This window comes from Neocloeon triangulifer, unplaced genomic scaffold (assembly GCF_031216515.1).
Source record: "Neocloeon triangulifer isolate White Clay Creek 2 clone unplaced genomic scaffold, ASM3121651v1 ptg000014l, whole genome shotgun sequence".
NCBI lineage: Eukaryota > Metazoa > Arthropoda > Insecta > Ephemeroptera > Baetidae > Neocloeon > Neocloeon triangulifer.
Genome location: NW_026775556.1, coordinates 254,541 through 282,295, shown reverse-complemented (window position 1 = coordinate 282,295; position 27,755 = coordinate 254,541). Strand labels below are relative to the sequence as shown.

General features: G+C 37.1%; 4 protein-coding genes across 12 annotated transcripts; 2 read left to right on the top strand and 2 right to left on the bottom strand.

Moving 5' to 3' along the window:
• Positions 1 to 677: 677 nt before the first annotated feature.
• Positions 678 to 24,909, top strand: LOC132199420 (serine protease gd-like). 8 transcript variants are annotated; one of them, XM_059624111.1, is made up of 22 exons: positions 678 to 818; positions 872 to 1,191; positions 3,044 to 3,281; positions 3,344 to 3,423; positions 3,482 to 3,761; positions 3,821 to 12,180; positions 12,320 to 12,445; positions 12,534 to 12,680; positions 12,764 to 12,882; positions 12,947 to 13,102; positions 13,980 to 14,091; positions 14,162 to 14,359; positions 14,409 to 14,672; positions 14,740 to 14,852; positions 14,913 to 15,083; positions 15,364 to 15,523; positions 15,588 to 20,886; positions 21,004 to 21,125; positions 21,484 to 21,834; positions 21,985 to 22,501; positions 23,210 to 23,312; positions 23,371 to 24,909. In XM_059624111.1, exons 7-17 carry the CDS (start codon positions 12,328 to 12,330, stop codon positions 15,815 to 15,817), a joined length of 1,788 nt encoding a protein of 595 aa, XP_059480094.1. In that variant the 5' UTR covers positions 678 to 818; positions 872 to 1,191; positions 3,044 to 3,281; positions 3,344 to 3,423; positions 3,482 to 3,761; positions 3,821 to 12,180; positions 12,320 to 12,327; the 3' UTR covers positions 15,818 to 20,886; positions 21,004 to 21,125; positions 21,484 to 21,834; positions 21,985 to 22,501; positions 23,210 to 23,312; positions 23,371 to 24,909. The 8 variants fall into 8 exon arrangements, with proteins under 8 accessions (XP_059480094.1, XP_059480093.1, XP_059480090.1 ...); XM_059624107.1 differs by lacking the exons at positions 678 to 818; positions 872 to 1,191; positions 3,044 to 3,281; positions 3,344 to 3,423; positions 3,482 to 3,761 and having other exon boundaries at positions 11,542 to 12,180; positions 12,525 to 12,680; positions 15,588 to 20,562; positions 20,697 to 20,886; XM_059624105.1 differs by lacking the exons at positions 678 to 818; positions 872 to 1,191; positions 3,044 to 3,281; positions 3,344 to 3,423; positions 3,482 to 3,761 and having other exon boundaries at positions 11,542 to 12,180; positions 12,525 to 12,680; positions 15,588 to 20,602; positions 20,697 to 20,886.
• LOC132199419 (uncharacterized) lies at positions 7,051 to 11,974 on the bottom strand. The gene is made up of 4 exons (XM_059624102.1): positions 11,823 to 11,974; positions 7,609 to 9,648; positions 7,275 to 7,413; positions 7,051 to 7,175 (listed from the first exon to the last, which is right to left on the bottom strand). Exons 2-3 carry the CDS (start codon positions 9,620 to 9,622, stop codon positions 7,277 to 7,279), a joined length of 2,151 nt encoding a protein of 716 aa, XP_059480085.1. The 5' UTR covers positions 9,623 to 9,648; positions 11,823 to 11,974; the 3' UTR covers positions 7,051 to 7,175; positions 7,275 to 7,276.
• Positions 17,166 to 20,244, bottom strand: LOC132199421 (uncharacterized). Its single transcript, XM_059624112.1, has 7 exons — positions 19,562 to 20,244; positions 19,351 to 19,506; positions 19,174 to 19,295; positions 18,654 to 18,963; positions 18,347 to 18,598; positions 17,997 to 18,093; positions 17,166 to 17,940 (listed from the first exon to the last, which is right to left on the bottom strand). The coding sequence occupies exons 1-7, from the start codon at positions 19,602 to 19,604 to the stop codon at positions 17,229 to 17,231; spliced, it is 1,692 nt and encodes a 563-aa protein (XP_059480095.1). The 5' UTR covers positions 19,605 to 20,244; the 3' UTR covers positions 17,166 to 17,228.
• A 514-nt stretch (positions 24,910 to 25,423) lies between the features above and the next one.
• LOC132200381 (uncharacterized) lies at positions 25,424 to 27,619 on the top strand. Of its 2 annotated transcripts, none has more exons than XM_059625806.1 (5): positions 25,424 to 25,568; positions 26,800 to 26,939; positions 27,026 to 27,182; positions 27,236 to 27,330; positions 27,462 to 27,619. In XM_059625806.1, exons 1-5 carry the CDS (start codon positions 25,466 to 25,468, stop codon positions 27,471 to 27,473), a joined length of 507 nt encoding a protein of 168 aa, XP_059481789.1. In that variant the 5' UTR covers positions 25,424 to 25,465; the 3' UTR covers positions 27,474 to 27,619. The 2 variants fall into 2 exon arrangements, with proteins under 2 accessions (XP_059481789.1, XP_059481790.1); XM_059625807.1 differs by lacking the exon at positions 25,424 to 25,568 and adding an exon at positions 26,163 to 26,323.
• The last annotated feature ends 136 nt before the right edge of the window (positions 27,620 to 27,755 follow it).

The following is a 27,755-nucleotide window of genomic DNA, read 5'->3' as shown; positions in this document are numbered from 1 at the left end:
GTTATTAAATGACAGGAAAATAAAATAAAAAATGAGCAAAACTTGCGGTGTTAAAGATAAGACTATGGTTGCAATAAGCGGAGTGAACTGTCCAAGCTGACTCCAAGGAGAATTAATTTATTTACTCACTATACTTCTAATTAAAAAATAAATATGAAATCGTACATTTTAAGGGAAACTTTTTGACAGAAGCGGCTAGCAGGAGGTAATTGCTCAAATTTTCATGGTGCAACCGCTTTTGTGTAAAAAGTGGAACATTTTATAAGGAGGGGCTTTTGAATTTAATAATTTATTTCTCTATGTAATACCATTAATCAAAAAGAATGCATAATGAAGATCTCATTTTTAAAGCAATAATTATGATATCTTTTAAAAAAAGAAACTTTTTTCGGCCTAATTTGTTTTTAAATAAATTTCTCCACATAATAGAAGTGTTGATTTATTAGGTTCTTTTAAATTCTTCGGTGAACTTCCGCGCTATTCTAAAAAAATCTAGCAAATTATACAATTGTATATATATTTATGTACTTTGTGTTGTGTGTCTACTCGGCGCGTTTTCTATCTGATCAATCTGATGCCAAAGGTTAATCTTTTTGCACCAACAGCGCGCGTCTCAAATTGCCAGCGCAAGCGCGTCTTTTTATTTCAATCAAGAGGACGCGATCCCTTTTATTTTATCAATTTCTATTCATACCTCAGATAAAAAAGGGTCTTTGCAGTTTAGTTATTTTAATACTTCTGCTATTTGAAAAAAAATACAGTTAATTGATTTGCTTCTCTAATTATTATTGTGCATCAGAGATTCAGCTTCATCAGAGGTAGACTAAATTTACAATGAAATATCTTTGATATTTGCTAATAAAAATTATAGGCCAAAATTCATTGACCTCTTGTTAAAACGCGGACCGATCCTTTCCTTCTCCCCCTCCTTGGCGCTTGGCAAGTTGCCTGACAATGTGAGAGAAGAGAGAGGAGAGAGAGTTTTGAGTTGAGATTGAAGTTCAGTTGGTATGAACATGAACGCTGTGCTGGGCGAGTGGTGTGTCTCATGACTCATATCCGATGATTTGCATTAATTTGCCTCCGCCATGGACAAGGAAAAGTCTATGTCAACAAGGTCTATGTTATGTGGTAGAATAGTGAACGACATTCGCGTAACAGGGCAACGAATTGCGCTGCGGCTTCCAGTTGGTTCGTACGAATACTTATTTTTTTGGTACGCATGCCATATGTGTTTGTGGATAGAAAATTTGGTCGCAAGAAATGTTTACTTTTCGTCTGATATTAGATAATTTTATTTTCTCAATCAATTATTATTTATTCCGAGTATAAAACTTTTGACGCCGCTTAAAAATTTTGTAGTTCAACTGCCGATTTTCTCTCATTCACTTGCGATGAAGTCTCGATTGATTTAAAATTCAAATGCACGTTTGCTTTACAAATTTATAAGGATAAATACAAAATGTGTATTAAACTTGGATGTGCAAGAGGCACAGGAATTGAGCTCCCCACAGGCAAGAAGCGCATTTATTTTTTGCCTGCACCCCCCTTTTTCTCTGTAGTCTGTTTATCTCTTGCGGGCGGCCTTGAAAATCCCTCTTCATTGTAAACTTTTGGTAGATTGACCAACGCACGAGGGAGAAATAGGGAGGAAAAAATTGTATGGTTTGCCCTCCTTACAAGGGGATGTAGAGCGCGCCCTGCAACCGAGTACATAATATTCCACTTAGTTAAAAGATGTTGTTTTTCTTTTGCTCTTTTATACACATTTTTCGCTCCCTGCTCAATAAATGAGGATTTTTCCTTCTCTGAATGGTCAGAAATCAAAATTTAATTAATCTTTTTTCTCATTTGAAAATCTTATTCGCACCTGAAGACAATTCTTCACATTTCAAACCTCTCTAATAATATTACATGAATTATTAGAATTAACTAAATGTTACTACAGTAAAATTCAGTGAAATGCAGAATTAAAATTCTGCCTGGATGAAAAATTTTACTTTTAATTAAAAAACTAAAGATCAAAAGGAAAAAAATTATGCTTTATCAATGTAGGCTAAAAAATCTCCAAATATGATTTTCGAACCGCAGCGTCTTGCTCACCTTGAAAAATTATTCTGGAGGAAAATGTTTAAAATAATATTGTGTGTGTAAATTGCGCATTGCCTGCAGCTTTTGTACATTTTTTAAGAGTTTCTGGTTGGCAGTGAAAATTTTGTCATTTTATCTGGACCATTTTGTGTACCAGAAAGAAAAATAAATACACTGTAGGAAAAATCGTGGAGCTTGAATGAATATCCTTTAAATTGAGCATGAGCATTGAGCACCCTGCAAGTGAGCATGCTCATGAGCAACACTAGTTGAGCAGATGAAAATGCTCATGCCCAGAAACCCTGTAAAAAACTAAAATGTTTTAAAATAGTAATAATTATAATGACTAATGACGATCTTATTAATTTGTATTTATTAACACCAGTCATTTTATTATTTCAATCATATTATGAATGAGTTGATTTTTTTTTTAATTTTAACAAATTTAATAACATTTTATATAACTCTCAGGACAAAATATTAACGATTACTTTTTTATTTGAACACTTTTCTTAAATAGCTCGGAAAGATTTAAATTATTTATAATTTACGCGCAAGATGATTAAAAGTCATATTATCACTTAATTTGTGTATAACATTCTACGATCACGCTTTTTTTATCTGCTGCTGCGGTTGCCCTCTGAAAGCATGAATCACTTTCCTCCAAATAAGACTCGTCTGGAGAGCTATTGAAATTTTATTTGGCATTCACCATTCACCATATGCAAAGCACAAAATGGCCAACACATGTGCTTACGGTGCACAACGAAGGATTTATTTCCGTTATTAATTATTTTTTTTTGCTCGTGAAAAGATTGTTGAAAAAATATTAATCAATATCTATTTATATAAATTTAATTCCAAATTTTTTTTATTCGAGCACAGGTTTTGGTCTCTTTAAATTCTGGTTCTTTTTTACGCGGTGGAAATGATTAATTTTGAACATTTTCAGAAAAACCACTTCACTGCTCTTCAGTATAATATATGAATTATGGCAACTTGCTGCATCGCCTGCATCTCATTACTTCTAATCTTGGCCTGCTCAAAATCGGACGCCGCTGACAGTATCTGTGGGGTTGGAGAGCTAAATGAAACCACCAAAGCATATCCTTGGGACGTTGAGCTTGTTCAGGCAGAACGTAAATTCAGCTGCCCTGCCAAGATAATATCCAACACACAAATCTTGGCCCGTAATTTCAATCTGCAGAAAAATTAATACAACCAAAAGGATTAAAAAATCTTTTAATTTAAGCTAGCAGCTGCGTTCTCAATTACGACGACTTTGAAGTTTACAGTCCTGCTGGATATCCTCTTTCCAAACTCACCAAAGGAGTAAGAATAATTTCCTCCTGTTAATTAACATAACATTTAATAATTTAAATTTTTTCAGCTCACGCGGGATAAAAACTTTTACGGAAATGGAGTAACATTTCGTTCGGAAGAAGAAATGGATATGACGGAGTATAATATGCAACCAATTTGCGTCATAAGAACACTAGACTCTGCCGTGCATCTTGTAAAATATATTATTTCTGCACAGGATTTTTCTGTCTTGTTTCCTGAAAATGGTGCAACAAGCCAGATTGAGAACGCTTTTTCGGAAAGTGAAACAAAATGCATGTGCAAGTCGGGAAATATGAGGAGCACTAGATATGACACTTATTTTTGTGGTAATAATACTTGAGCAGTGATCTTGATAAAATATTATTAACATTTAACTTTTGTTTAGTTGGAGAAGTAGGAAGTAACGTGACATTGGACACAAGCAAGAGTTCCTTTTTGATTGGCAAAGACGAAAACGACAAATATTATCTTTGGGGAATTAGCCTGAGTGAAAGTCGCAAACCGTGCAAAAAAAGTGACGGCTATTTCCGAATGTGCTGTGCATATGAAAACTTCAACAATTCGGTGCAATTTCTATCAACCAACTCCAATCCAACTTCAAATACCGACACCCTGAATGACAATCCACCTTACGATTGGAAACTTGCTTTCGTAGTCATATTACTGGCATGTACTGTTGTATTAACAATTGTCGTATGTTGTTTGAAAAGAAAGATCTTGTTTCTGAGAAAACGATTGTGGATTTCCCAAAATTATCCTCATAATCATGCAAGGCCAGAAGAGGTCGCCGAGTGCTAAGAAAGGATGTAAGAGTAATTCAATTTCACCCTCGCCCTAAAAATTTTTTACGTTCTAAGTTTTTGACGCATACCTTTTTTTGAGAGCTTCTAAAAATGGAGTTTCTGATAGTTTAATATGCAAAAATAAATCAGCTGCAATAAGTTGCAAATTATATTTTTAAATGGTATAATGTTATGAAATATTGTTGTTTATTCGCCACAATTGAATACTAATTTTGAGGAAAAAACTTTCATGATGAGCGTTTTAAATTTAGTCGCTGCTTTATTTCAAATTCTGTCACAAACGGGAGGCGCGGATCAAACAAATCTGCCAAACACAATTATTCCGCTCAACAAAATAATTAACGTTGAACTTTCCGCATTTCTCCAACAATCTCAGAGATAAAGTTAAAATTAAGAAAACAAATTCCACTTTTTTTTATCATTGTGCATGTATTGAAGTTGAATTGTAGGTTTGCTGTGAGCATGTTTAATTCCTCTTCGAATTTATAAATTCGTTTTTCATTGATTTTCCCCACCGGATTTTTTGTGCATGGAACTCATTTAAAATGAATATATACTATGTAGTGGAATATTGAAGAGCAGAAAAATTACAATAAAAAATGCTTAAAATGGCGGTAAACAAAACGACATTAACTGATTTTAATTTGGAATTGAATTTTATTGCGCTTCAAATTTGGCTAAAATATAATATATATTTTACAGGCGCAAAACACAGTAATTAAAGGTTGTTAAAAATCTTGTTTATAAAATAATAAAGGCGGAAGATATAATTATAATGTTAAAAGTGTGCTGTTCATTATAAAAAAATAATAATTAAATTTTTTGATTGTATTATTCTGATGCGCGAAATGCCGCATCTGATGCTGTGTTGTGCAATATAATGACAGATTTAGACATTAGAGTTTTTCTAGACTGATACATATTTTTTGAAACATTTAACTTCATATTTGTATGTACCATAAATCTGAATGATCGTAAAATATTGCTCATCGATCAACATTTATGATGTCAATAAAAAAAACTTTATTATTATTTACGTCTTATTTCAATTGAAATTATATTCGTAGAACACTTTGCATTTCCAAAAAGCTGACTTTAAGGTTTTTACACACGCATTTAATTAGGCGGGCAGAAAAATTGCCAATATGGTTTGCGAATAAAAAATATACTTCAGAAGGGTAAAAGAGTGTCTTGACTTGTCATGACATCATGCACACACAAATTTGTTAATTGGACGCGGAGACAATACCAGACCTTAATATGATGTTTCTCTCTCGCAACTGATGTTCATGTGTCACTTCAATCTTTGCGCGACTTCCTCTGCTCTTTTATTGCTGCGCTGAAGAAAAACGGATGAGATCATCACATTATTAAATGAAGCTGTGTTCGTTAAAATTCATGATGCTTGTCAAAACCACGCACCGCCAACCGCTCACACTCCCAAATATATTTATTTTAATTCTCAGATAATTGTTAGTGTGCGTGTGTTTTTTCTGTTCATATTAGTGTAGAGTAGTGTTTTGTTTGTGTTGCCAAATGTTTCTCGCACAGTTTCAGTAAATCCACGGAAAAAACCTCTTAAAAAAAGATTTATTTTACTTGTTGCCAACACTGGTAGGCAGGGACAGCAATGAATAATCGTCATTTTATTTGATTGAAATTAAAAAATCACACTTTTAATTTAATATTTCTTTCTGGGCTCCCATAATTATATATGCTAACACATCGCTGAAAAAAGTTGCTCGAAAAGGGTCGAGTTCTGGTCTGGTTAGATATTTTGCATACGTTTCATTTATCGTAGAGGCTTGAATGCTGCAAACATTGTCACTTTTTTCAAGGAATTGCGCGCTCCACTCGTTTTTTTTTTTTTTTTGTTCGTAGTCGGCGGTATTTTGTTCCGTTGATCTTATTTCAATATACGTGCTCCTAGAATATCAAACAAATTTCTAAACGCTAAATAAATTTTTTAAATTAATTAACTCCAAGCTGTAATTCTATTTTATCAAGTCATTTGGAAAATATTTTTGACATAGAGTTATCTAATTGTAAACAAAATTTAATTGGGACGTACATATAACTCCGATGTTTTTATTTTTAGTTGCGAATTTTTAAGCCAAAAAGAACAAAAAGTCAACGAAAATTAAAACTTAAAACGCGCATATACGTCACATTAAAAGAATTGTGCACAGGCGTTGCATCGATGTAAAAACGGCAGCGGCCCCTTTGCATGTTTTAATTTCCACATACAGACTTTTATTAACACAGAGAGATGGAAATTCTAACAGCTAGGATTCCAAAAGGGAAACAGAATAAAATACAGAATAATATTTTATATTGCCAATAAAAAATTTATATAATCTTTAATTACCATTTTTACTATAGAGCAATGTGGAGTTCCCTCTTGAGAATACTTTTAGATCAAATAAATCGAGGGCCTCGTAAAAAAGTATCACATCTGAAATTTAATTTTTGTGTTTTAAAAGTTGGTCGTCAACTCGTCAATCCCTGTCTAAAAATCTATAACATTCCGTGATGTACTGTTGTAATATTCGCATGAAATAATAGCGCGTTTCCATCTGGTGTCAGAGGCCGAAACTGTTCACTTGGCGCGAATGGCGCTCTTCCTTTTTCGTCTTACATATCGCAGCAGGTACGTGTGCGTCAATTTTCATCCAAAAAATGAATCATTTTATTTTACATTTCAAAGTGAATCTTACTTTCAATCTCCGCAAGTGAAATCCTTAGAAATTTTCATTTAAAATTCATTTTTTTGATTTAATCATCTTAATTCTGACATTCAAAGCTGGCGATATACAACAAAAGTATTTATTTTCGTAATATCGTGAGTGTAGAATCATGACATCAAGAAAAGAGTCTTTTTTCCTGCGAAGGATCATCGCTCAATTGCAAGAAATCCCTTAGGTTTCGGACACGCACCTGCGGAACATTTTTACTTTGATTTATTTTAAAACTCGCTTAATTACATATTGAAATGTTTAATGAATGGTTTAAAACCGCGATTGGTAAATTTACGACCTTTATTTTCTCTCAGCCATGCAAGGGGGAAGGCAATCCAATTTCCATAGCCTGAGTTGCTCTTTCTCACTATCGCTGCACAATCCTGTTTGGGCGCAATTCTCCTTTGCATCACTAATCAAATACTGTAAGCCGCGGGCTGTAAGGAATAAGGAAATGCATTTTTTAGATCATAATATTTAATTTTAATATATATCTAGTTAAAAAACTCTCGTTAAAAATGGACCCTATAGATTAATATACATGCAAATATTTACGCTACAAAATACTGAGCCGCCCGTTTTGTAAAATGAAAAAAATTAAAGCGCAGCTTAATAAAATAAATTATATTTACCAAAGACAAAAAATTTGTAATATCCGTCTTCTGAAGGGTTTGCCTCGTAGTACCAACTATCCTGGAAAGAATTTGAATGAGCCTCAGCACTGGCCACCGTTTGATTCAACTTGAGGGAGAAAAACAAGAAACGGTCACCGCTCTGCAAGATTGCTCTGCCCAAATCATTGTGCCTGATGCTCCAAAGGTCATCGTTTGAAGATCCTTGGCCAACCGAGGTCACGGCGGACAATCCGTCGTCAACCAACACATCTGGCAGAACTCTGAGGGCCTCACCGCTCAAACGATTGATCAACCTGCAGCTTGAAGTGTCAGCCAGAGTGAAGTTTTGAGCCCACTTCGGAGCCTCTTGGATTATCTTCTCGCACATTTGCTGGTCATCAACGACCTCTTGGGCATTTTCCGCCGTTTTCAGAAACTGAGACACCTGCGAGAGAATGATACCCGTGGAAGGCAAATGTGACATATTTCTTTCTCGGAGGTACGACCAAAGTTCGTTTTGAGTCCTACAGTGGTTGAAGCCGGTCAGCTGCGATGTTGCGGCGAAGCCTTGTTTTACGTATTGTCCAGTCACGGTAACTTTGATGGCGAAACGCGTAATTTCCTCAAACTGGCCTGACCGAGGAGAAAATGAGTTCGATTCGAGAATGTCCAGCAACATGTTTCTGGTGCACTCTGTCAGTTGATTCTGAAACTCTGTGTCTGCTACTTCTTCGCTCTGTCTCTGCAGTCGACGATAAGCAGCATTAATTTTCTTGAACCAAGGACTGCACTGCATAGTGTAAACATTTTCCGGAATCGCTTCTTTGAGAATGGGCAAACGGATCAAGCTGGACAGATAAAACTGCAGGGTCTGACAAGGAGTCAAGGTTTGGTTGCTGTAATTGATGAGCTGGTCGTAAGCTAGTTGAATTTGGTTGCAGTATATTTCCTCGCCACGCAAGAAGTACTCGACATATTTGGCCACGCTGGAAGTTTCGTTCTGCACGTATGGCAGGTAGTAAGAGAATATTTCAGGGAGGAAACGATTGAAGCTTCTAAGCACCGCCATCAGTGTTGCAAATCGCCTCGTCTTGAGGCTTGGCCGAGATGAGAAGGAAACTTCTGACACGGCCTCGCGCACAACAAGCTCCTTCGCAACGTTCAAATCGATTAAGAGTGATAACATTTCGTTTTGCTTTGTAGCCGATGGTTCGAAAAAGTTGCCACTATCGATAAAGCCTTGCACCCCTATGATGATATAGAATATGTCCTCGGGATATTTATTGAACTGACCTTTCGTTTTCATCAACTCAAAGATGTGTCGATACACTTGTGTCGACTTTGCAGCAGACGCAAAAATCAAAAGATGGGGAACTTGTCGACGCTCCAGTTGCTCGTCAATCACTTCACTTATGACCATCTTTGCATATTCCTCGTGATTCGGCAGACTAAGGATTATCTTCCCCGCTTCAGTGGCACCGCTTGGATTCAATCGTATCTTACTTTCCGCTAATTTAATTTGCATCCTTACTTCCGACGGAATTATTTGTGCAGCAGAAGTTGTGCTGGCGACCTTTTCAGTAGTAATCTCTACTGTGGTCGTTGCCACAGTGGTTTTTTGTGTTACAATGGGAACGAGTCTATCTTGTGGAGGCTTTACTGGAGAATTGTAGCCCTCAGTTGTTGAAGATTGTCTGACAGTGTCCAAACCATCCTTGTAGGAGTTTGAATTTATATTTATAACGATGGTTCCACCACCACTTCCCCTGACATTATTAATTTTGGATTGCAATGCATCGTAGAGCCTTTTTAATTCCGTCTCTTCTTGATTAAGTTGGTTCACATTTGAACTTGTAGGTATGGAAATTTGTATTTCCCCTGTAAAATGCGGTGAAACTTTCAGAATTATCTCCTCTGAATCGGGAACATCTGCGATTAGCCGTCCACCTAATGGTCCGGTGCCCTGGCGCAATGGTTCAATAAGGCTGGCGTTGGCTAAGGTTAAGGCGGCCAGTAGAGTTGAAAAAGCCATATTATTTAACCTCTCGGAGAAGATTCCTTTAAAAATATTTAAATTCAGTTATAAATATTTGTTGATTGAAATAAAGGAAAGGTGCCCAAGTCCTCGCTATAAAGGGAGTACTGATTGATTTTTTTGGAAAATCAATTATGCGGGGAAATATTATATTATGGAAGTGCTGATGAAAGGTAAAAATATTGCCTCTAGCCGGCGTGAAAAATATTCGCTTCACCTTTACTTCACCTATATTTCTTGTTGACAGCCATGCCCTTCTATAATGACTTGTCGCCGCGCATACAAAATTCTCGCTCTGCGTTTCTCATGTTACCTACCAATTTCAGTGCTTTTCATGCTCTGGAAATTATACAGGTAGAAATTGAACCGCGCAGTTTGATTTGTATTTCCAAGACAAAGCAGTTTTGTTCAAAATGATTTAGTTTTTATTTGCATTTTTTTACTCATTCTGCTCATATTTTCTGAGCGAGTATGTGTATAAAATTTTAATCATCATATATTATGACGGTATAACTATTTAATTTTTAATTTATTATTTGATTGTCACGGTTTGTAAAAGGCATTTCTCATTTATCTAGCTACTCACAATCAGTCAAATTAACACGCACCGTTTTTGCAAGGATCCGCCGGCGCCTTGGGGTCTGCTCGTCTGCTATGTGATGCGAAATTTCAGTACTTGTGGTATTTTTATATAATATGAACATTGATAGATTAACTAATAGTAGTATTATTTCAATTTTATTTAAGTTAAAAAAACGGAGCAGCATTATGTAGCGATCGTTACATCGTTATCAATTTATTAAATTTATAATATTTAAACAGAGTTAAAAATTTGTAAATAAATAAAACCTTTTTTTAAATCTGTTGCCCATTAAATTTTTCTCGTGAAAGTTTTTGTTTGAAAAAAAAAATACAATTAATAAAACATTTTTTTCCAGAGGATGAAGACGTTTATGAACGCCTCCTTGAGTGCCAACTGCTTCACTCGAATAAATTCTCTCTCATTCCCTTCAAGTCGGATTGGTTATTTAGTTACAGAGACTCAAAAATTATACATTGAATTTTATCAGTTTTTTTTTATATAATTTTCTCAATATTTGCCAAACGACCGGGCAATTAATTTTGACTCTTCTATATGAAAATGTTATATAAAAAAATCATCCCTTTTCAAATTAAAAAAAAAAACTTATTTACAGCACTTTGCAAGTAGCAATTTTCACGCAAAAATTGAAAATGTCCACCATATATAAATGAAATTCAATAAAATAATAATTTTAATATATTATTAAGCATAAATAAAGGCAAATTTGATTATAAAAATTTAAATATATACATGATCAGAATACAGCAAATGAGTTAGAAACTTAAATAAGAGTGCCTGAGCAGCGAGACAGACTTCGACGCGCGCCCGAATCATCAAAGTTTGTAAGCTGCGAGGTGATGACAAATAGCACCCCCGCCTCCAGCAACCAATAAAACCAACAATAAATTCGGCCGCGGCGCATTTTCCTTCACAATCGTTGAAGCCCTGGAACGACCTTCAAGACTATTCCTCAAGCAATTTTCCCTCCCTCTGCATGGAGCATTTATTGTGGCATTAATTCAAGATTTAAGATTTTATAATGCTCTTATTTTACTAAAGGTTTACCGCGGCGCCCGAGTCTCTTTTGATATCGGGTGTTTTAGCAAACATCTGCTAGTTGTGAAGCCTTTCTTCTCTTTTTTCCAATTTAAATTTTTGTATTGACCGAGAAGAATATTAAATATAAAAATTATTTATAGCAAAAATATACTTAATTGACTTTCAATTTTCAAATAATATTTGTGAAAATATTTTAAAATTCCCAATGCATAATTTTTTGAAATTAGGGAAGCATGACTGTGTGAGGGCTGGCGACAAAATTCATAAGGAAATTAAATATACGAGAGAATATTGGAAGAGACGTATGCGTTGCATAGGTCAACAGGAAATATTGGTGAAGGTGAGAGGAAGAATATTTTTCTCGCCGGCTCAAATTTTGAAGTCACATCTGCACTTAAATTATATTTTTTTCCCAATTTATGCTCGCTTACAAAAGATTTTCCGATAAAATTAAGTAAAGGGTGTTTTAAGTGATTATATTTTCCGCCAAAAAACGTTATAACTACATTATTGGGCATCTTTCCTATAAATAAAGATTGAAATTATATTTTTTACCTGAAGCTTTTTAAGTCAAATTTGGATATTTGCACTTTCCGCCTGGCCGATGCCCACTTTGTTAAATTCAATTGTGGCAAGATATCTTCTCGACTCTATCGAAAGCACTGATCCCTCTCCACTCTTGTTTGATTGGCACGGGGAAAAATTTAACTAAAGCTCTGCAACGATATTTTTACCCTTGCGCGGCCTTGGCAAAAAAGAATTCAGGAAAAACCGGTGTGTGCTCCACGCTGAGATCGAGCTCAGGTTGTTTCTTTTGCTGTGGGCGAACGAGCTGGAAGATTTTCATCGTTTTCACAGAGTTCATCAGACTCTGCTCTTTCAACAGCTGCGCCCAAATCGTCGTTGTAAATAGGTGAGCTGCTCAAAAATCAAAGCGTTTGTTTTTAAAATATAAATTGCTGCTCAAAAATAAAAGCGTTAGTTTTTAAAATATAAATTTAATGCGGCCGATTTTAAAGCAAAATAACAATTACAAGTTTATATACTTTTAGCAAAAAAAATGCTTCGGCGGATTCTGCTCTCGGCAATAATAATAAGCGGCCTAGCGCTGGGGCAAAAGCAAATTGTAAATAAAACGCAGTGCAAAGTAAATGAGTTCCTGTACATCGCGCAGCCCGGTAGGTTTACTTTTATAAATCATTAATTTCTTTAATAATATTTGATTTAGCTCGTAAAAATTTACAACCAATTTTGAAGTTTTTGCAGATGGGGAGAATTTGAGCTACAAAGAGTGCGGTCTCTTGGCAAAAGACGTCGTTTCTCGTCCTGGTCGTCCTCCCTGGACAGTCAGCGTGAACTACGGTGACTGCGAGGCCATCCTCATTTCACGGCGCTGTGCTCTCGTTGTTAAAAGTATTGAAAAAAATTAATAAAATTACTAAATTTGAAAGCGCAACTTATTTTATTTATTTTTTCTTATGCTTGTTGCTGTATAGATGAGTATGACCTTTGTGACGATAAAACGCCACAAGATGAGCTTGACATGGTAGCACACCTGGGCTCGTGCATTTCAAAACCTGCGAGCTGCAGCCCAAACGACGGATTCAAAATAAAAGTATTTAAGCTTTTTTAATTTTATATATGAATACGATTTTTAAATTTTTTTAATCTTGTTAAAGGTGATTCAGGTGCACAGACTCTCAAATTACGCGGTAGATTCGATTTTGATGCTCGTCATGAATCCAGTGCCGCAATTCAGCGCTCTGGCTAGGCCAATTTGCCTGTTTAATAATGATAATTTGCGAGATTTTGCTGAGCCTTTTGCAACGTCAATAGTGAGTATTTTTAATCAGATTCCAACGTTTGCTGCACAAAATCTATGATAACTTCACTTGCAATGTGATGCTAGAACAAAAATTCGGGTACAAAAATGCTCCTGCTGACATCCTCTTTCCATCCATGTGTCACACACGTAAAAGAATTCAAAAAGGTCACAGGTCACCATGGGGTCAATGCCCTTTTGTGACCTGATCACCATGTGTGATACATGATCTTAAAGAAAAATTTTAGGCAATTATTTTTTGTCATTATACATTTAGTCCTAAATCTAACAGGAAAAAAGTTATGGAGGTTTAAAATAAATTTTGCACAAAAAACGCTCGGAAAACCACGTTTTTTGCCCTTTGATCCGGAAAATCTCAAAAGCGAAAAAAATAAGTCTCACCAAATTTTTATATTTTGTTTATTACTAACTGGAGCAACTTTTGGCTATTTTGGAATCAAAAAAATTTATTGCCTTGGTACTTTGGTAGAGACTGAAAAAAATGAGCTAAAAATAAATGACCTTCGGGTTTGACCTATGACCTTGGTCACTATGGCAAAGTTGTAGGGCGTCTAATTTCCTACAATTTTGCTTCGTAAACTTATGCGCTATCTGCAACAGGGGCTGAGATATTTTCGATTTTTGAAAACGCCATTTTTCAAAATTAGCAACTTTGAGCCCCTGTAAAATAGGCAATTTAGAGAATTTTCAAAAATCCTTCTAAACTATTTTTTCGCACCCTAAGAGCAACCGACCTGCCAAATTTCATTCAAATCGGTTGACCCTTGCCAAAAGTGTGGCCGTTTAAAAAAAAGTGCCATTTAGAATATAATATTTTAATTATTTTACAAATATTTTATCTATTTTTTTAACAATTACATTTTTTTAAGCGGCGCCAAGCGAACATGAAAATCGTTGAGCGCCAATTATGCCTGCCTGAAGAACTTCCCTTTGACAAATGTGCCCGCTACAGCTACTTGCTGTGCGGCTACACTGACCAGAGTATAATAATAATTTATTTTAAGTTAAATATTTAAAAAGTATCAATATCTGTTTGCTTTTTAAATTAAAGAAGTCCAAGAAGATGACCTCTTGCTAAAAGTTATCAATGAGCGATATTATCTGCGAGGAATTCGCGTGCCCAGTGTACAAAAAACTTTCTTGAAATACCAAACATATCACGACGTGATGATTTTCCTTGAGAAAATCGTAGAGCTCGCACCAGACATTCACATGCTGCCGAGATCTCCACCGACTCAACACGCAATAAGTAGAAATTTTATATAACTTTTTATTTTAATTTCAAATTTTTTTATCAGCATTTGATGGAATCGAAAAGCTGAGTTTTCCCAACTGCGGCCTCGAACAAGAAATGGAAAACTCTGATCGATCTCGTCGCAGCTCTTCTTTGTTTGAAGATGAAGAAGAAGAAATTGGGCAAGTGGCCGTGCCGCTTGTTTTCCACGGGGCTCCCCGCGGCAAAAGAAAACACCCGTGGCACGCTGCAATTTCGTTCGAAATGGGCAACGGAACGGTCAACAACTGCGGCGGCTCCCTCATTTCACACCGCGCGGTCGTCACAGGTATATAAATTTTGAACACTTTTTTCTATTTCTTTTATTCTTGATGAAGATTATTAAAAAAATTCAGCTGCGCACTGCGTGTTCCACGACGGGGAACTGATTTCTCCGCGATACATGCTGGTCACGATGGGAAAATTCAATTTAAAAAAGAGCTTTGAAGCTTCTCGGCAAACTCTGCAGGTGCGCGCGATTGATTTTTGTTTAAAATTGACGAAGACTTGATATTGATTTTTATTACAGCCCAATAAAATTCTGCTGAGTCCCATTTACAATAACACTGCTGGAGATTTTCGAGGAGACCTGGCCGTTCTCGTATTTGCCCAAGACTTCAATTTCACAAAAGACGTTCAGCCCGTTTGCCTGTGGAACGACGACGACGACATTAAAAAGATTGCAAACAAAACTGGAGAGGTTTGCAAATTAATCTTATTTTTATAATTTATTGCTGTAGGTAGGAAATTGTTTTTTTTTTTTACAAATTTTGAAAATTTAATTTTCTATTAATAGATAGTCATATAAAAAAGAATTTTTTGTTGATAGAAAATTTCGCTGTTTGACTAGATTATTTTATCATCAATGAAATTTTTTTCAAATAATTTAAAATTTCCACAATTAATACTGCTTGCAAATTAAGTTTTTTTTCTAAACAAATTGAAATTAATTAATCGTCCTTTTACTCCTGTTTTAAAAGTTTGTTGGCTGGGGTTTGACCGAGCACTTGACACAGCCCGACGAGTTGCAACAAGTCGTTTTGCCGATCAAATCGCACTTTCAGTGTTTCCTGCAAAACAGACCTTTTTTCTCAAAATATCTTAGGCCGGGACTCAGTTTCTGCGCTGGATATTCAAATGGTATTTTATTTTTTTTTCACCTTTTTTAATTTTTTTTTTTTTATTAAATCGATTTGTTTTCAAGGGACCGGATTGTGCAATGGAGACAGTGGAGGCGGTTTGATGATCAAACTGGGAGCAAGGTGGTTTCTGCGGGGAATCGCCAGCACTTCTAAGGGAAAAGTGCAGCTGCTGCCTGGAAAAGAAGTACCTCAATACATTTGCGACACAAATTATTACTCGATTTTCTCTGATGTGGCTTACTACGTAAATTGGATAGCGCAAAATCTACCCCATGAAATTTCTTTCAAATGAGATCATTAGTTTAATTGCATTTAAAATACTTAATTTTTAATTGCCAAACTTTGAAGTTGTTGAATGATAAACTTAATAAAGGTGATACATTAATATATTAACATTCAGCTTTTGTTATATAAAATTTTAATTAAAATTAGTTGAGGGCATTTCAACATTTAAAATAAAACGTCGACTGCATATTTATTATATATTAAAAAAGACAAGACATTTGTGCTGCCTTTGAGATGTGAACAAAAATAACAATTAGATTTTAGTAGGTAATTAATTTACGTCAATATTGATTTGCAGTTTTCTTTTCCATTTATTTTCTCACTTCTCAAGTAGAAACGGATGAATTTCCTTAAAATATTGACTGAATAATACAAGTAATTAATGGAAAACTTACTTAAATTTCAGCTTGGCACGTTTCAGTCTATCACAACTATAGTTGAAAATGCATAACTTTGAAAGATTGCCATCGATTGGTCATCTTTTGATCAAACAGTTGAAATTTATAATTTTTTTTCTGTATTTTTTGATCACAAATTTAATCATAAACTTTGTCCGGCAACCTTTGGAGGCTTCGGCGCATCACCTGCCGATGGCTCATGAGCCCTTTGGGAGAGGACCTGTCTGTGGAGATTCTCAGGTGTGCCAAGTCGCAACCTAGGCTGTACAAGGCGGTGCTCGCCAACCTGGAGGGTCCCGGCCTGAATTCAGGGTCAGGATGAGGCACCCTGGCGATATCACCTTCTTCCCAATGCGCCACTACGGGTGGTGCGGCGGCCTTGTCGACCGTGACGTCAGGTTCAAGGTGTGCACCGAACGCGACGAGTACCCAGACAAAAACCTCTTCTGCTCTGCCTGATGCAAGTGGTGCACCTGGAATAAGAACATATATGTCCACACCTTCTCGAGATGTGCGACTTGGACAGGGTGTGCAGACGCCATGAGAATTGTTGTCATTGATTTACTTCAGGGCATTTCAAGGCGGAGCGTCACTACTGTTCTATGAAACAAATTATTTTGCTTATAAAGCATTCTCTTTGTAAATTTACTTAAAATTAAACAAATTAAAAATACAAAATTCAAGCCACATTCAAGCTTGATTATTGTATTTTTTAATGTGCAAATTTAATATAACTGACTTTACTGGACTTCCTAGGTTTTTCTAATTTAAATATCAGAAATTCTTTGTAAATTAAAATTATAAAAGCAAGGGACTTTTTCCTTAAAAAGATTAGATTCTCATTTGCAATTTTTTCAAAAATTTACTAAACCTTAAGTTTTTACTTGTTGCAAATGCTGGTAAAAAGTTTCAATAAGAATAAAGAATGACAAAAAAAAAAGAAAACTAGAAACAATACCAAGAATTTAAACAAAATAATTTGTTTTATGGCCATTAAATTAAGCTACATGAGAATTATCTTTAAACATTGGGCACATCTTCCATTTGCTTTGGAATTCTGCGCCACTTGGGCAGCACATCGGCCAAGAGCAGCTGGTGATGCTCATTGTTTCTTGTGACATACGCTTCACAGCACACTGTTTCCAGCCGAGGGCAGTTTTTAATCAGAGTAGATAGAAGCTTGTTGTGCACGTCCAGGGTCTGACACCACACTTCGTTGTCCTCGGGTTGCGGCCATTTGAACTCAAACCTAGTCTTGAGGGAAGTCAAGTGAGGCAGCAGAGGTTCGGCGTGGTCGAGGAGGGCCCGTGGTTCAGAGAAAAGAAAGTGAAAGAGGCCGACAGTGTGGAGATTGGGCGCCAGGAGAAGATACCAGAATGGCAAAAATTGGTTTTCACCGCTGACATCGGAGATTTCTGTCAATTTCAGGTCCTTCAACTTCAATCTGGACGGGTCAACAGGGTGAATCTGGTTCTCTTGACGAAAGTAGCCGTTCAGGTGAAGCTTCTCCAAGTTGGGACACAAGACCAGAATTCGATGCAAGTCGGTGTCGCCCCCTAATAGGTCTTCAACAACAATATCCACCAGTCTGGCGCCCACCAATGCCAGGATCGGGTAGTCCTCAGGTAAGGAAGGCTCGTGCAATGATCTCAAATGGGGAAGTCCAGAGTACACCAACAAGGGTTGGTCAGAACTTCCCACCTTTTTTAGTCCACTAAGGTGGGTGTGGATTCTGCCGAGAAAGAAAAAAATTAACTTTTTAATTAAAAAAAACTAAAAGCTACTTGCCTTTGGATATTGCCACTGATGTCCCTGACCTCTTCCAACATGAAAGGCTGTGGTGGATTCTTCCGGATCAACAAGTCTGGCGGTTCAAAGATTTCACCTGCAAAAATGTGTGGATTATTTTATATCTTTCTTTTTGTCAATCAAAATAAAAATGAATATCAACTGTATACACCTCAGGGGGGTTTTTTTTAATTGAGATAAAAATAGCTAGTTGCACTTGTTGATATCAACACAATCTTTGGATAGCAAAAGAAAGAGGCCAAGAATTATTTTTAAACTTTTGCAACTGAGGGATGTGAATTATTTAATCCCATTTAATTATATTAACAAAAGCAAAGTTCATTACTTACTGCCAATATCAATGTTCCAAAGGTGGATGAATCTGAGTTTGGGCAGCAATTCAAATATTTGTTGATGGTCCGCAGCTTTTCGATGGTTCACTGTAGGTCCACTGAGATCATGATGATAAGCAGAGAAGCAAACTCTGTCCAGCAGATGCAACTTTCTGAGCGAGAGTATTCCTAACGTAGTCAGATCCGGACTTCTAATCAAACTAATACTTGCGAGCTTGGTGCAACTCCTCCTCAACACTCCCAGATCCTCTACATCAAAATTTTAAATTTAAAAATAAAGAATTTTCAAAATCATTATATATACTGTCGGTGAATTTGAATGTCGTAAGCTGCAGTTCACTAAGGTTAGGGAACTCGGCAAGGTGTTTGACAATCAGGTGTCCAGGTCTCGGCACCTGACGAGCTCTCCACCTGTCGCGAATGCTCCTCAAGTTGGGAGCTTTGGAGGCCAAACACTTCCATGTTTCTTCAGAGTCCTTGCTGAGGACAGAGGGATCTTTCTCGATGATGTTAAAGTCGAAGTTCACCAGGTCGGAAGTGATTAGGAGCTTCAAAGTGGACAAGTCAGGCTGAAGCGAGTCTCTCTCCTCAAACGTACAACCATCGTAAAATTTCTACAAAAAAATATTGTTTATTGAAATATAACATAATTGAGAGGAAAGGGTTTCAATTTTCTTTTCAATGGGCCAAATACTTTAAAAAGAGTTTGTTAAAATTTTTCGCCAAAAATGAGTTGAATATGCTTTTTAAAAAAAAAAAAAATAATAATAATTTTTAATTCCACACTGCATGCGTGGATAAAAAGCGAAATTGAACAATCGAACCTTAAGCTTGCAGATGCCATCTGGGTCAAGGTGCAGGCCAAGTTTGGGTTGTTTGTGACTATCAGCATCCCTGGGAATCGATTTTGTTATGGCCTCCAGGATTGCACACTTCGTTCTAGAGGCTGCAAAAATTGAATTGTGGTTTTAACTTGGCAGATATAAGTAGTGTTAACTTACGAAGGCAGTCGATCAGGTTTGGGTCTAGTATGGACAGGTTGGAGACGACGGTGCGCATGGATGACTCCTCTAAAGTCACCAGGTTCAGTCTCTGGGTTTGCAGCACCGTTGCCGCCCTGACCAGCTCGTGAGTGCTCGCCCGTCTTTTCACCAAGTCTGAAATTCCAAAATAAACGCTGTTATTGCGGATTTTAAATCCTTTTTTATGCACCATAAAACTCTATTTTTCCATCTAGCGAAACAGGAACATCCATTTTCAAAGCACTTTCTCACGTTATATGCATAAGAAGAATTTTCGAACCAGCGATAGAAAGAGAAATTCCTCTTTATCGAAAAAAAATCTTTTTATGAAAAGTTTTTGTTGTTGTGCAAAAAGTAAAAACAGAGATTTTGCAGAAATCCCAGAAATCTGACAGGCGTGTGTATAGAGACGATTACAATTCATGTTTTGTGACAACTTATTCCTTAAGCCGAATCAGACATTTTAATGAAAATAAGTGAGAAAATATAAATAATTTAATTTCCTCAAATAGTTTTTGTGCTTTTTATGAATCTTTTAGTCCGCTTAGATGCGTTTTGATGACGGCCAATCCTTAACTCCGCTCTGCACACCCTCCAACTCACAGGCCTCTCACCAGAGGGCCAACCCGCAAGAATAAAATCAAAATAAAATTCTTTAACTGTAATTACAAATTATTTAATTCCAGAAGTGTTAATTAGTGGTTAACAATTTTGTTTGGAAAAACTGAAGTTACGTATTGTAGCAAAAGTTATTTACAACTTCTGAATTCGTTTTAAGCCAAATTCAAATTCATAAATTTTTGCTATTGATAAACTTTTAATTTTTTTAATTCAAATTTTTGAAATAATTATTAATTTTAGTTGTAAACGAGAGCAATTATTAAGTCTGTGGCGATCTGACTCTGTGGTTTTGTTGACAGACCAACGCAGAGATGTGGGCACTGTGGGCAGAGATAAGCTGTCACCAGGACCAGATTTGGGGGCGGGGCCGATCACAGGCGAACCCCTAACAACAACATTGCAGAAAAAAGTCCATTAGTTGGTTCTCACGTGCGGGATCCGGGTTTTCAGTCAAATTTAAAACTAGGAAAATTTTCTAAAAGATCCGTTGCATATAAATTATCATAAAAAATGGCATCATATGGACTGCACAATCCGACCACGTGTATAGTGTGTATAGCAGAAGCAGAGGTACATAAATTTTGTAGAAAAGTCCAGGTTTTTGAAATATGTATGTATCATTTCGTTCTAGTTACAAATGATTATTATATTCCATTATTCACCATTTTGCTAATTCATTGGAATTTTGTTTTTTTTTCACATAGAGGCTAGTTCCCATTTGGATACAGAAAAATGGTTGCCCGGTTGCAAAGAAGCCAAAAAACTGCTCCAGGCAGCCCAAAAGGCTGCGCTCGAAGGTCTGCAACATGGTGTCTCTGCAGAAACTGGCCACGAGGAGCCTCATTCTAAACCTGGACAAGATTGGAAAAAGCCCACGGTGCTTTGAAAGCCTATGTAAAATCAATGAATTATATTTTCTTTTATTTATCAAATTTTTAAATTTAGGTCAAGACGTGCGACATCACAGTTGCTCTTTAAAAAATAATACATAATTATTTCTTTATTTTTCAGCAAACGGAGTTAAGTCTGATGTGGTCTTGAGGATTCTGGAAATATTCAAATTATCAAGAAATAATCCATTTTTCGAAAATTATCAAATTCCATACGACGAGAAAATATCTCATGCTATGAAGGTAACACCTATTTGGCAGTTTAATTTTGCCAGTAAAAATTCAATTTTTGTGGCACACATTATCTCAATCTAGTCTAGATAAAAAGCATTTAAATGTGGATAGTGGCAACTGGGGTAGACACTTAATTTTTGATGATAATTTCACTAAATTATTACTACATAAAAATATTTTGGAATGTTTGCGTCCTTGTTGATTATATGGTGTGCCAATTAGAGCAAAACATTTAAAAATTATTTGTTCAGCCAAATAAATGTAGTAATTTGGTTAAAATTTAGTGATTTAAAGTTTCATTATTAATGTGTTTCCTTTCCTATGAGGGGAATTAAAAATTACATCAAGAATATTTTAAATGTTGCAGCTGTCAACGTATGGCCCTCGGTGGCCGAAATTTGAGATTCCTCTACATTTCAGCGTCCTCAAGCGCCTCATCAACCCCTCTCTGTCAGCGTTTGAATTTGAAATCTGCGGCGGTGAAAGGTTTTTCTAGGCCCAGGGATTGGATTTACAAGTTTTGCAGTTGCTAATTGCCAGAACGCCTGACGGCATGATGAGCATTGTCGACCGGCGGCGCGATTCACCACATGACCACCCACCTCCATGTTCAGGCAGCAGTGTCATTAATTGTGTCATTAAATTAACAGTGTCATTAAATTGGTGAAATTCACTAACTTGAAGCACCTTGACATGAGCACCGTCCACTTCAGTGATGGTAAAATTCAGATAGTTTTATTAATTTATTCATTAAAAAATACAAAAATGCAAACTTATGCTGGAATGCTCAAAATCTCACGATTATTTTAAATTAATTTGGAATTTTTAAAAATTGGAATCCATAATTCTTTGGTTGCATCGCTTTTAGGGAAATGGAAACTACAAAATGAGCTTTTTCTTTGGCGCTGAGAGAAATAGTACGCCGCATCCCTTGGAGTCTCATCATGGTTGTGGGCTTCAGATTGTCAAATAAATAAAACAAAACAATTGCTTCCAAACCTCTCCAGGGCGCCGAAGAAGAAGAAGACTCGTACTGAAGGTTCTATTTCCCTGAAACACTCCAAAAATGTATCTTTTGTTTCTTTTATTTGAAATCACGTATCCTTCAAACTCATTGCTTCAATTCAAGATCGATCTATTTTAAAGCTCAAATTATTCAAATTTTGCAGATGACCTGGAGAGGCTGAGCAAAAGTTGTCCCAATTTGAAAAGTGTAAACCTGTTTAATTTAAAGTCTCTGAGCATCGACGGACTTGGATTTTTAAGCACCCTCCCTCACCTGGAGACAATTCACCTTGGCTGGCAATACTGCTCAAAATCTAGGGAGACGCGAGCTAGTGCTAAGAATGCACTGAAAATCATTCCTCACTTAAAGGAAATCTCTCGTAAGTTCACTATTTTTGTTATTATTAACCTGGCCTTGCTTTACTAGAGTGGATTTTTCATACATTTATTCCATATAATATATGTTATAACGTTTTATAAATATTAAAACTACATGAAATATAAAATGCTGCATATTATACCTATGCAAATTAAGCATGAAAGCTTAATTTCTTCTTTTCATTTTTCATGGACAATATTTAAGTTTCTTATGAAACTAAATCTAATAAAAATTAGTTCAGCGTCCACCTCATTTCAACGAAAGCAAAACGTTATTATTAAAATCTGGGGATTGAATCAGTAGTTTAAATCAATACATTGGTTCTAATGGCAGCCCTATCTTGGAATGATTGATCTTTTCACTCCAATAAGATGCAAAATAAAAATTGCTTTCGGTGGAAAAATTAAAATTGGTTCAATCAGTCAATCAAATATTTGTAAAGTAGGCAACCAAAGCCAATTCTTGGAGTATCTGCAATTCTTTGGTCGCCCGACTACAGCCCCACTCTGGACCAAATTTCAATTTTCCCAGTATTTTTTTTATTATTTTGCATCTAGTGTCACATATCTTAGGATTGAAAAGATAAATCATTCTAAGGTAGGGCTGCCAAAAGATCCAATTTTATTTAACTGCCGAATTATTGGCAGAAAAAGTAAAAATTTAGAAAAAAAAAAATTTCACGCATTTTTTATTTTAAAATTTTTGACAGAAGAAGAATTCAATGAGGAGGACTTTCTGACCATTCCCAGTACACCTCAACCAACCTTTAGCCTGGAGGTACTCAAAATGAATGCAACTGGCTCTGTTGAAAAGTAACAAAAAAATTAATTTTTGCGCATGAATATTAATGTAAATATTAAATTTCCCTAGCCTTGCTGCTTGCGTGCCAAATTTGAAATGGGTGCAACTTTTGCTCAAGTATCTTATTCCTCCGGAAGTGCTCAGCCAGCTGCCCTACCTTTCTTCTTTTGCAATGAACTGCAGCGATGAACGAGAATGGCCTCTTGTCTTCAACTACCTGACGGTCCTCGGCCCAAGACTAACTCGGCTTGAAGTGGTGGATTGTATGTATGCAGGTGAAAACCTGTACACGATCCTGTTGCTCTGCCCCAACCTTGAGTACTTGAATGTGGAAGACCCACTTGGAAGTACAGTCCAGTGTGCTGCAAAATCCATCGACTTCAAAAAGCTCAAGCTCAGGGAGCTCCACCTTGTAAGCCTTGAAGTTCCACTCTCACGGCACCAAGCCTATTGGCCCCTTCTGCAAGCCCCCGAGCTTCACACTGTCACGCTACATAGATTCTGTTTCACCTACCCTAAGAAAGTTGCAAATATTAAGGGGCCACTTTTGCAGAATCTCGTTAACTTTGAGTGCAGCTTTTCAAAATTTGCTTCACCTGCAGCCTTTGACCATTACATCCAGTTCTGTATTTGCATTTCGCATCTTGCAGAATTGCCCCAAGTTGGAAAGGTTCTTGTTCATTTCTGACAAAAAGGAAGTCTTGAACATTTGGCCTGATGCCCCCTGTCACATTACCATCAAGAATTTGTAAACTCTGTGTTGGTTGTGATTCTGCCTCTCAAATTCCTATGGCTGCTCTCTGATTTCACTTTCTTTGAAGTTTAAAAAAATGTCAGGTGTAAAGCATTTCATTACAAACATTTAAAATTATTAAAATACTTTCATCCAGTTTGCTGCATTCTTGTTTTGTTTAGCCTTCTGATGAAATTATAACTTTTTGCGTCAAAAAAAATATGTATTATAATCCAGTTTTCTTCGTTTCCCTCGCTAATGGCTTTTCCTGTAATTATGATTTATTCATAATATTTCTTTGCTTCTAATTTAATGATTTTGTTCTTGGGCTGAATTTTATTCATGAATTCACTGTTAAAAGCTCTTTGAAGTTATACTGATCACTTCCGAAATGGTCAACTCTTCAGCAAAGACTCAGAAGAAACATTGAAGTGATATTTGTATTAAATAAAAATTCGCTGTTATGTAGCGCTCCCTTCAGGTGGCGTTTGCAACACAAAATCATATATGTTTCATGAAAAATAATTGAAATTAATGAAAAAAAAAATAAATGATCTAATTAATAAAATGTTAAATTACGTTTTTTTACTGTACAGAAAACGCAGCCGAAAGTATAAAGTTGATTCTATTCGAAACGACAAACTTTTTGCGTACGAAATAATTATCATAAAAGGAGCAGAGCGAAAGAGCGCCGGAGTGAGAGATCAATGAGATCATGACTGTGATATTTTAATATCAACATTTGTAAATTCGGTAAATTCAATAAATTGTGACTTTTGCACATTGTTCGTAGATAATTGCAATGGACTAACGAAAGAAAATTTAATAACCTCTACATCAAAAGAGCAAATTATTAACCATTAATTTATATTTCGTAGGAAATAAAAAATATATAAATTGACCAGTTTTATTATTTTAATTGATCATGAACTTGAACATAAATCTGCGTGGATGCCAAGAATCATGAAGTGGAGTAACTGCTTCTTCGAGGTGGTGCTGCAGCTCACACTCGGGGCAGGCTACGGAGTTGTTACCATAGGAGGTCTGGTCAGCATCAGACCGCGGCAAGTGCCGCACACTTTTCTGCGTGGCCGCAGAGGCTGAAGACAAATGTGGATTGGGCAGCGCATGCAATTTGCAGCCTCGGGAGGAGCAACTTCAGAGGATGCACTTGCACTTCAGCCAGCTGCGCCTTGTCTGAGTAAAAAATTTTTAAATAAAAATGGGCTCAATATTGCCCAGATTTCCGAAAACTTACTCCAAACCGCGATCCGAGATGTCACTTGTTCGTGCGTGCAAATTTTAATCCCTAGTGCAAATTACTGCAAACAAGAAATTTGCACACGTTTGATTCAAGGGTTGCGAAAGTGACCGCCACGTCTTGGGGCAGCACCGGTCGGTGTCAAGAATTTGCCGAAGTTGTAAAGAAAGATGGCGAGAAGCGCAGTCGAGTGCTGCTGGATTGGATTTGTTGTGGAAATTTTATTATTGACGAGCAGAGCACCGAGAAAAATCATCGAGCAGCTTTTCCTTGGTAAGTCTATCATCCGGAAAGACGTCTCGATGCGGCCGATTTTCCGCCACTAATCTCAGTTTTGGGCTTGGGCGGTCGGCGACAAGCGAAACAACCCGCTCGGGTCGCAGGCGCGGATTCGGAGGAAAAAATTCATGAAATTCATTCTTTTTGAGCCGGCATTATTTTCATTAATTTTTAATTGGAGGCCTGCGACGACTCTCGGTTTATATTCGTAGGCAAGGTGAACTTGTGAGGTTATGTTTAACGACCTGAAAAAAACAATACATTTATGTACAATTATCGCCCCCATGAAAAAGTTCTCGTCCGATCGTACGGTACATATTATGTAATTCGCATTTCGCAGCCCCCTTTGGACACCACTGGACTGGCGCGAAAGTAGAGAGAGTAAAAATGGGAGACGCGAACGACCAACGCCCCCTTTTTCGGCACAACACTTACACCAATCAGCGATGGCGTTAGTCATTTGTCTTGTCGTCGCTGATTGGTGTAAGTATTGTGCCGAAAAAGGGGGCGTTGGTCGTTCGCGTCTCCCATTTTTACTCTCTCTACGCGAAAGTGACCGCCACGTGTTGGTGGCAGCACCAGCCGGTCGACATTCGACAATCAAGACGCGAAACGCGAATTTGCCAAATATCGGAAGATGGCGACGAAGCAGACGAGTTGTCGCGCTGCTTGATTTTTTTTAATTGTCGTGGAGTTATCGGCACTGACACGAAGAGAACCGAGAAGAATCGGCGAGCAGCTTTTCTATCGTAAGTCCAAATTCGAGTGCGACTGATTTTCCTCCATTATAAACTGCAGTTTCGGGCCGGTCGGCGGCAAAAAGCAAAACAACCCGCGTTGGTCGCCTCTGCGGTTCGGAGGATAAATTTCATTCTCGAGCCGATCTCAATCCGAAATTGATTGTCCTTGTCCTGGAAAGATTTAACGTAACTGAGATTTTACACCCATCAGAATTTTTATTGGCGGAGGTGGGCCGCGATCGCCCGACTCTTGGTCTCGTTTTATTTTCGTAGGCAAGATGAACTTTTAAGGTTGATTAATACGCCGCGCGCTGAACGACTAGTAAAAGAAAATCAGTGCCTATAGAGATTGGTATTATCTATTATTTTAATATTTTCCAGGAATTCTTGTATGTGTAATTCTTTCAAAGCGCGATTGTTGCCACATTTTATTAAAATCTTATAAAAGTTGGATTGTTAATTGGAACCGCTTATTCAACTTTCAGACCAACTGTTGCTGCACATCCGTCGCGTCGTTTGTCGTTTGGCCGTCGTTGTCCTTTTCTGCTGCACCTCCATGAACCCCGCCGACAACCCTGCTGACGCCGGCCCGGCAGGCCCCGCACTGGCGGCCGTTCCGAACAGGGTAAGTCTCTCATCAAAAATTTTACTATTTTCGTTTTGCGAAATTCTGAAATTCAAAAAAAATTCTCGTCCAATCGTAATTCGCAGCCCCCTCTCTACACCACTGGACTGGCGCCTAAGAAGATCAAACTTCTGAGGCGTAAATGCCGTGCCCCGTCCAACCTAGAGCTACGCAACAAAATGAGGAAATTAGACCTGAAGCAAGTGCTTCAGCTGAATGGCCAAAAGTTCTTGTCAAGCCAGAGTAAATTCTAAATTTTTTCGCCCGTTCTTTTAATTATTTGTAACTACGCGCAGACAAAGCCAGTTTGGTCCAGCAGGTCTTCAACCTGTTGCAGGAGGTCGACCGGTTCACTGAGCCGCCCCTTCACGTGTCTCTCACAATGCCAAAGGTGAGTCTTCAGAATTTTCCGTTTTTTCACTTCGCAAGTCCCAAAATCTGTTCGCGCAGAGATTGTAAAGCGAATTTTTAAATTATATTCTTATTCTCAATATTTCTCATCGCGGTTTAAAAAATTCTCAGCCGCCCCTGTGAACCACCGCGGCCTGAGTGCCAGGGCCACTCGACTTCTCCGTAGCAAGACGCGGGGAATGCCGCCTCTGAGTTGGAGTCCACTCTGAAAAAGATGGAGCTACAGATGGCCATTAAAATGAATGGGCGTCGCATCAAGACCACTTGGAGTAAGTTGTTGGAAATCTGAGGTATAGTCGGGCTCATTTATATTTACAATATCTTGACTCAGACAAAAAGGAGCTGGCCCAAGTCCTGCTGAATTTGCTGGGCACCCTGGACAGGCATGCCGTGCCTCCTGAAGGG

Excerpts from the sequence above, each read along its gene's own strand:
- LOC132199419 (XM_059624102.1), bottom strand. The coding sequence starts at position 9,622 with ATGGCTTTTTCAACTCTACTGGCCGCCTTAACCTTAGCCAACGCCAGC. Across the intron at positions 7,414-7,608 it reads TTACAAATTTTTTGTCTTTG|CCCGCGGCTTACAGTATTTG; the intron begins GTAAATATAATT and ends TATTCCTTACAG.
- LOC132199420 (XM_059624110.1), top strand. The coding sequence starts at position 12,328 with ATGCTTCGGCGGATTCTGCTCTCGGCAATAATAATAAGCGGCCTAGCG. Across the intron at positions 12,681-12,763 it reads CTGTGCTCTCGTTGTTAAAA|ATGAGTATGACCTTTGTGAC; the intron begins GTATTGAAAAAA and ends GTTGCTGTATAG. Across the intron at positions 14,092-14,161 it reads GTGCGGCTACACTGACCAGA|AAGTCCAAGAAGATGACCTC; the intron begins GTATAATAATAA and ends TTTAAATTAAAG.
- LOC132199421 (XM_059624112.1), bottom strand. The coding sequence starts at position 19,604 with ATGGATGTTCCTGTTTCGCTAGATGGAAAAATAGAGTTTTATG. Across the intron at positions 19,507-19,561 it reads TGGAAAAATAGAGTTTTATG|ACTTGGTGAAAAGACGGGCG; the intron begins GTGCATAAAAAA and ends TTGGAATTTCAG. Across the intron at positions 17,941-17,996 it reads ATCAGTGGCAATATCCAAAG|AATCCACACCCACCTTAGTG; the intron begins GCAAGTAGCTTT and ends CTTTCTCGGCAG.
- LOC132200381 (XM_059625806.1), top strand. The coding sequence starts at position 25,466 with ATGGCGAGAAGCGCAGTCGAGTGCTGCTGGATTGGATTTGTTGTGGAA. Across the intron at positions 25,569-26,799 it reads CATCGAGCAGCTTTTCCTTG|ACCAACTGTTGCTGCACATC; the intron begins GTAAGTCTATCA and ends TTCAACTTTCAG. Across the intron at positions 26,940-27,025 it reads TGGCGGCCGTTCCGAACAGG|CCCCCTCTCTACACCACTGG; the intron begins GTAAGTCTCTCA and ends CGTAATTCGCAG.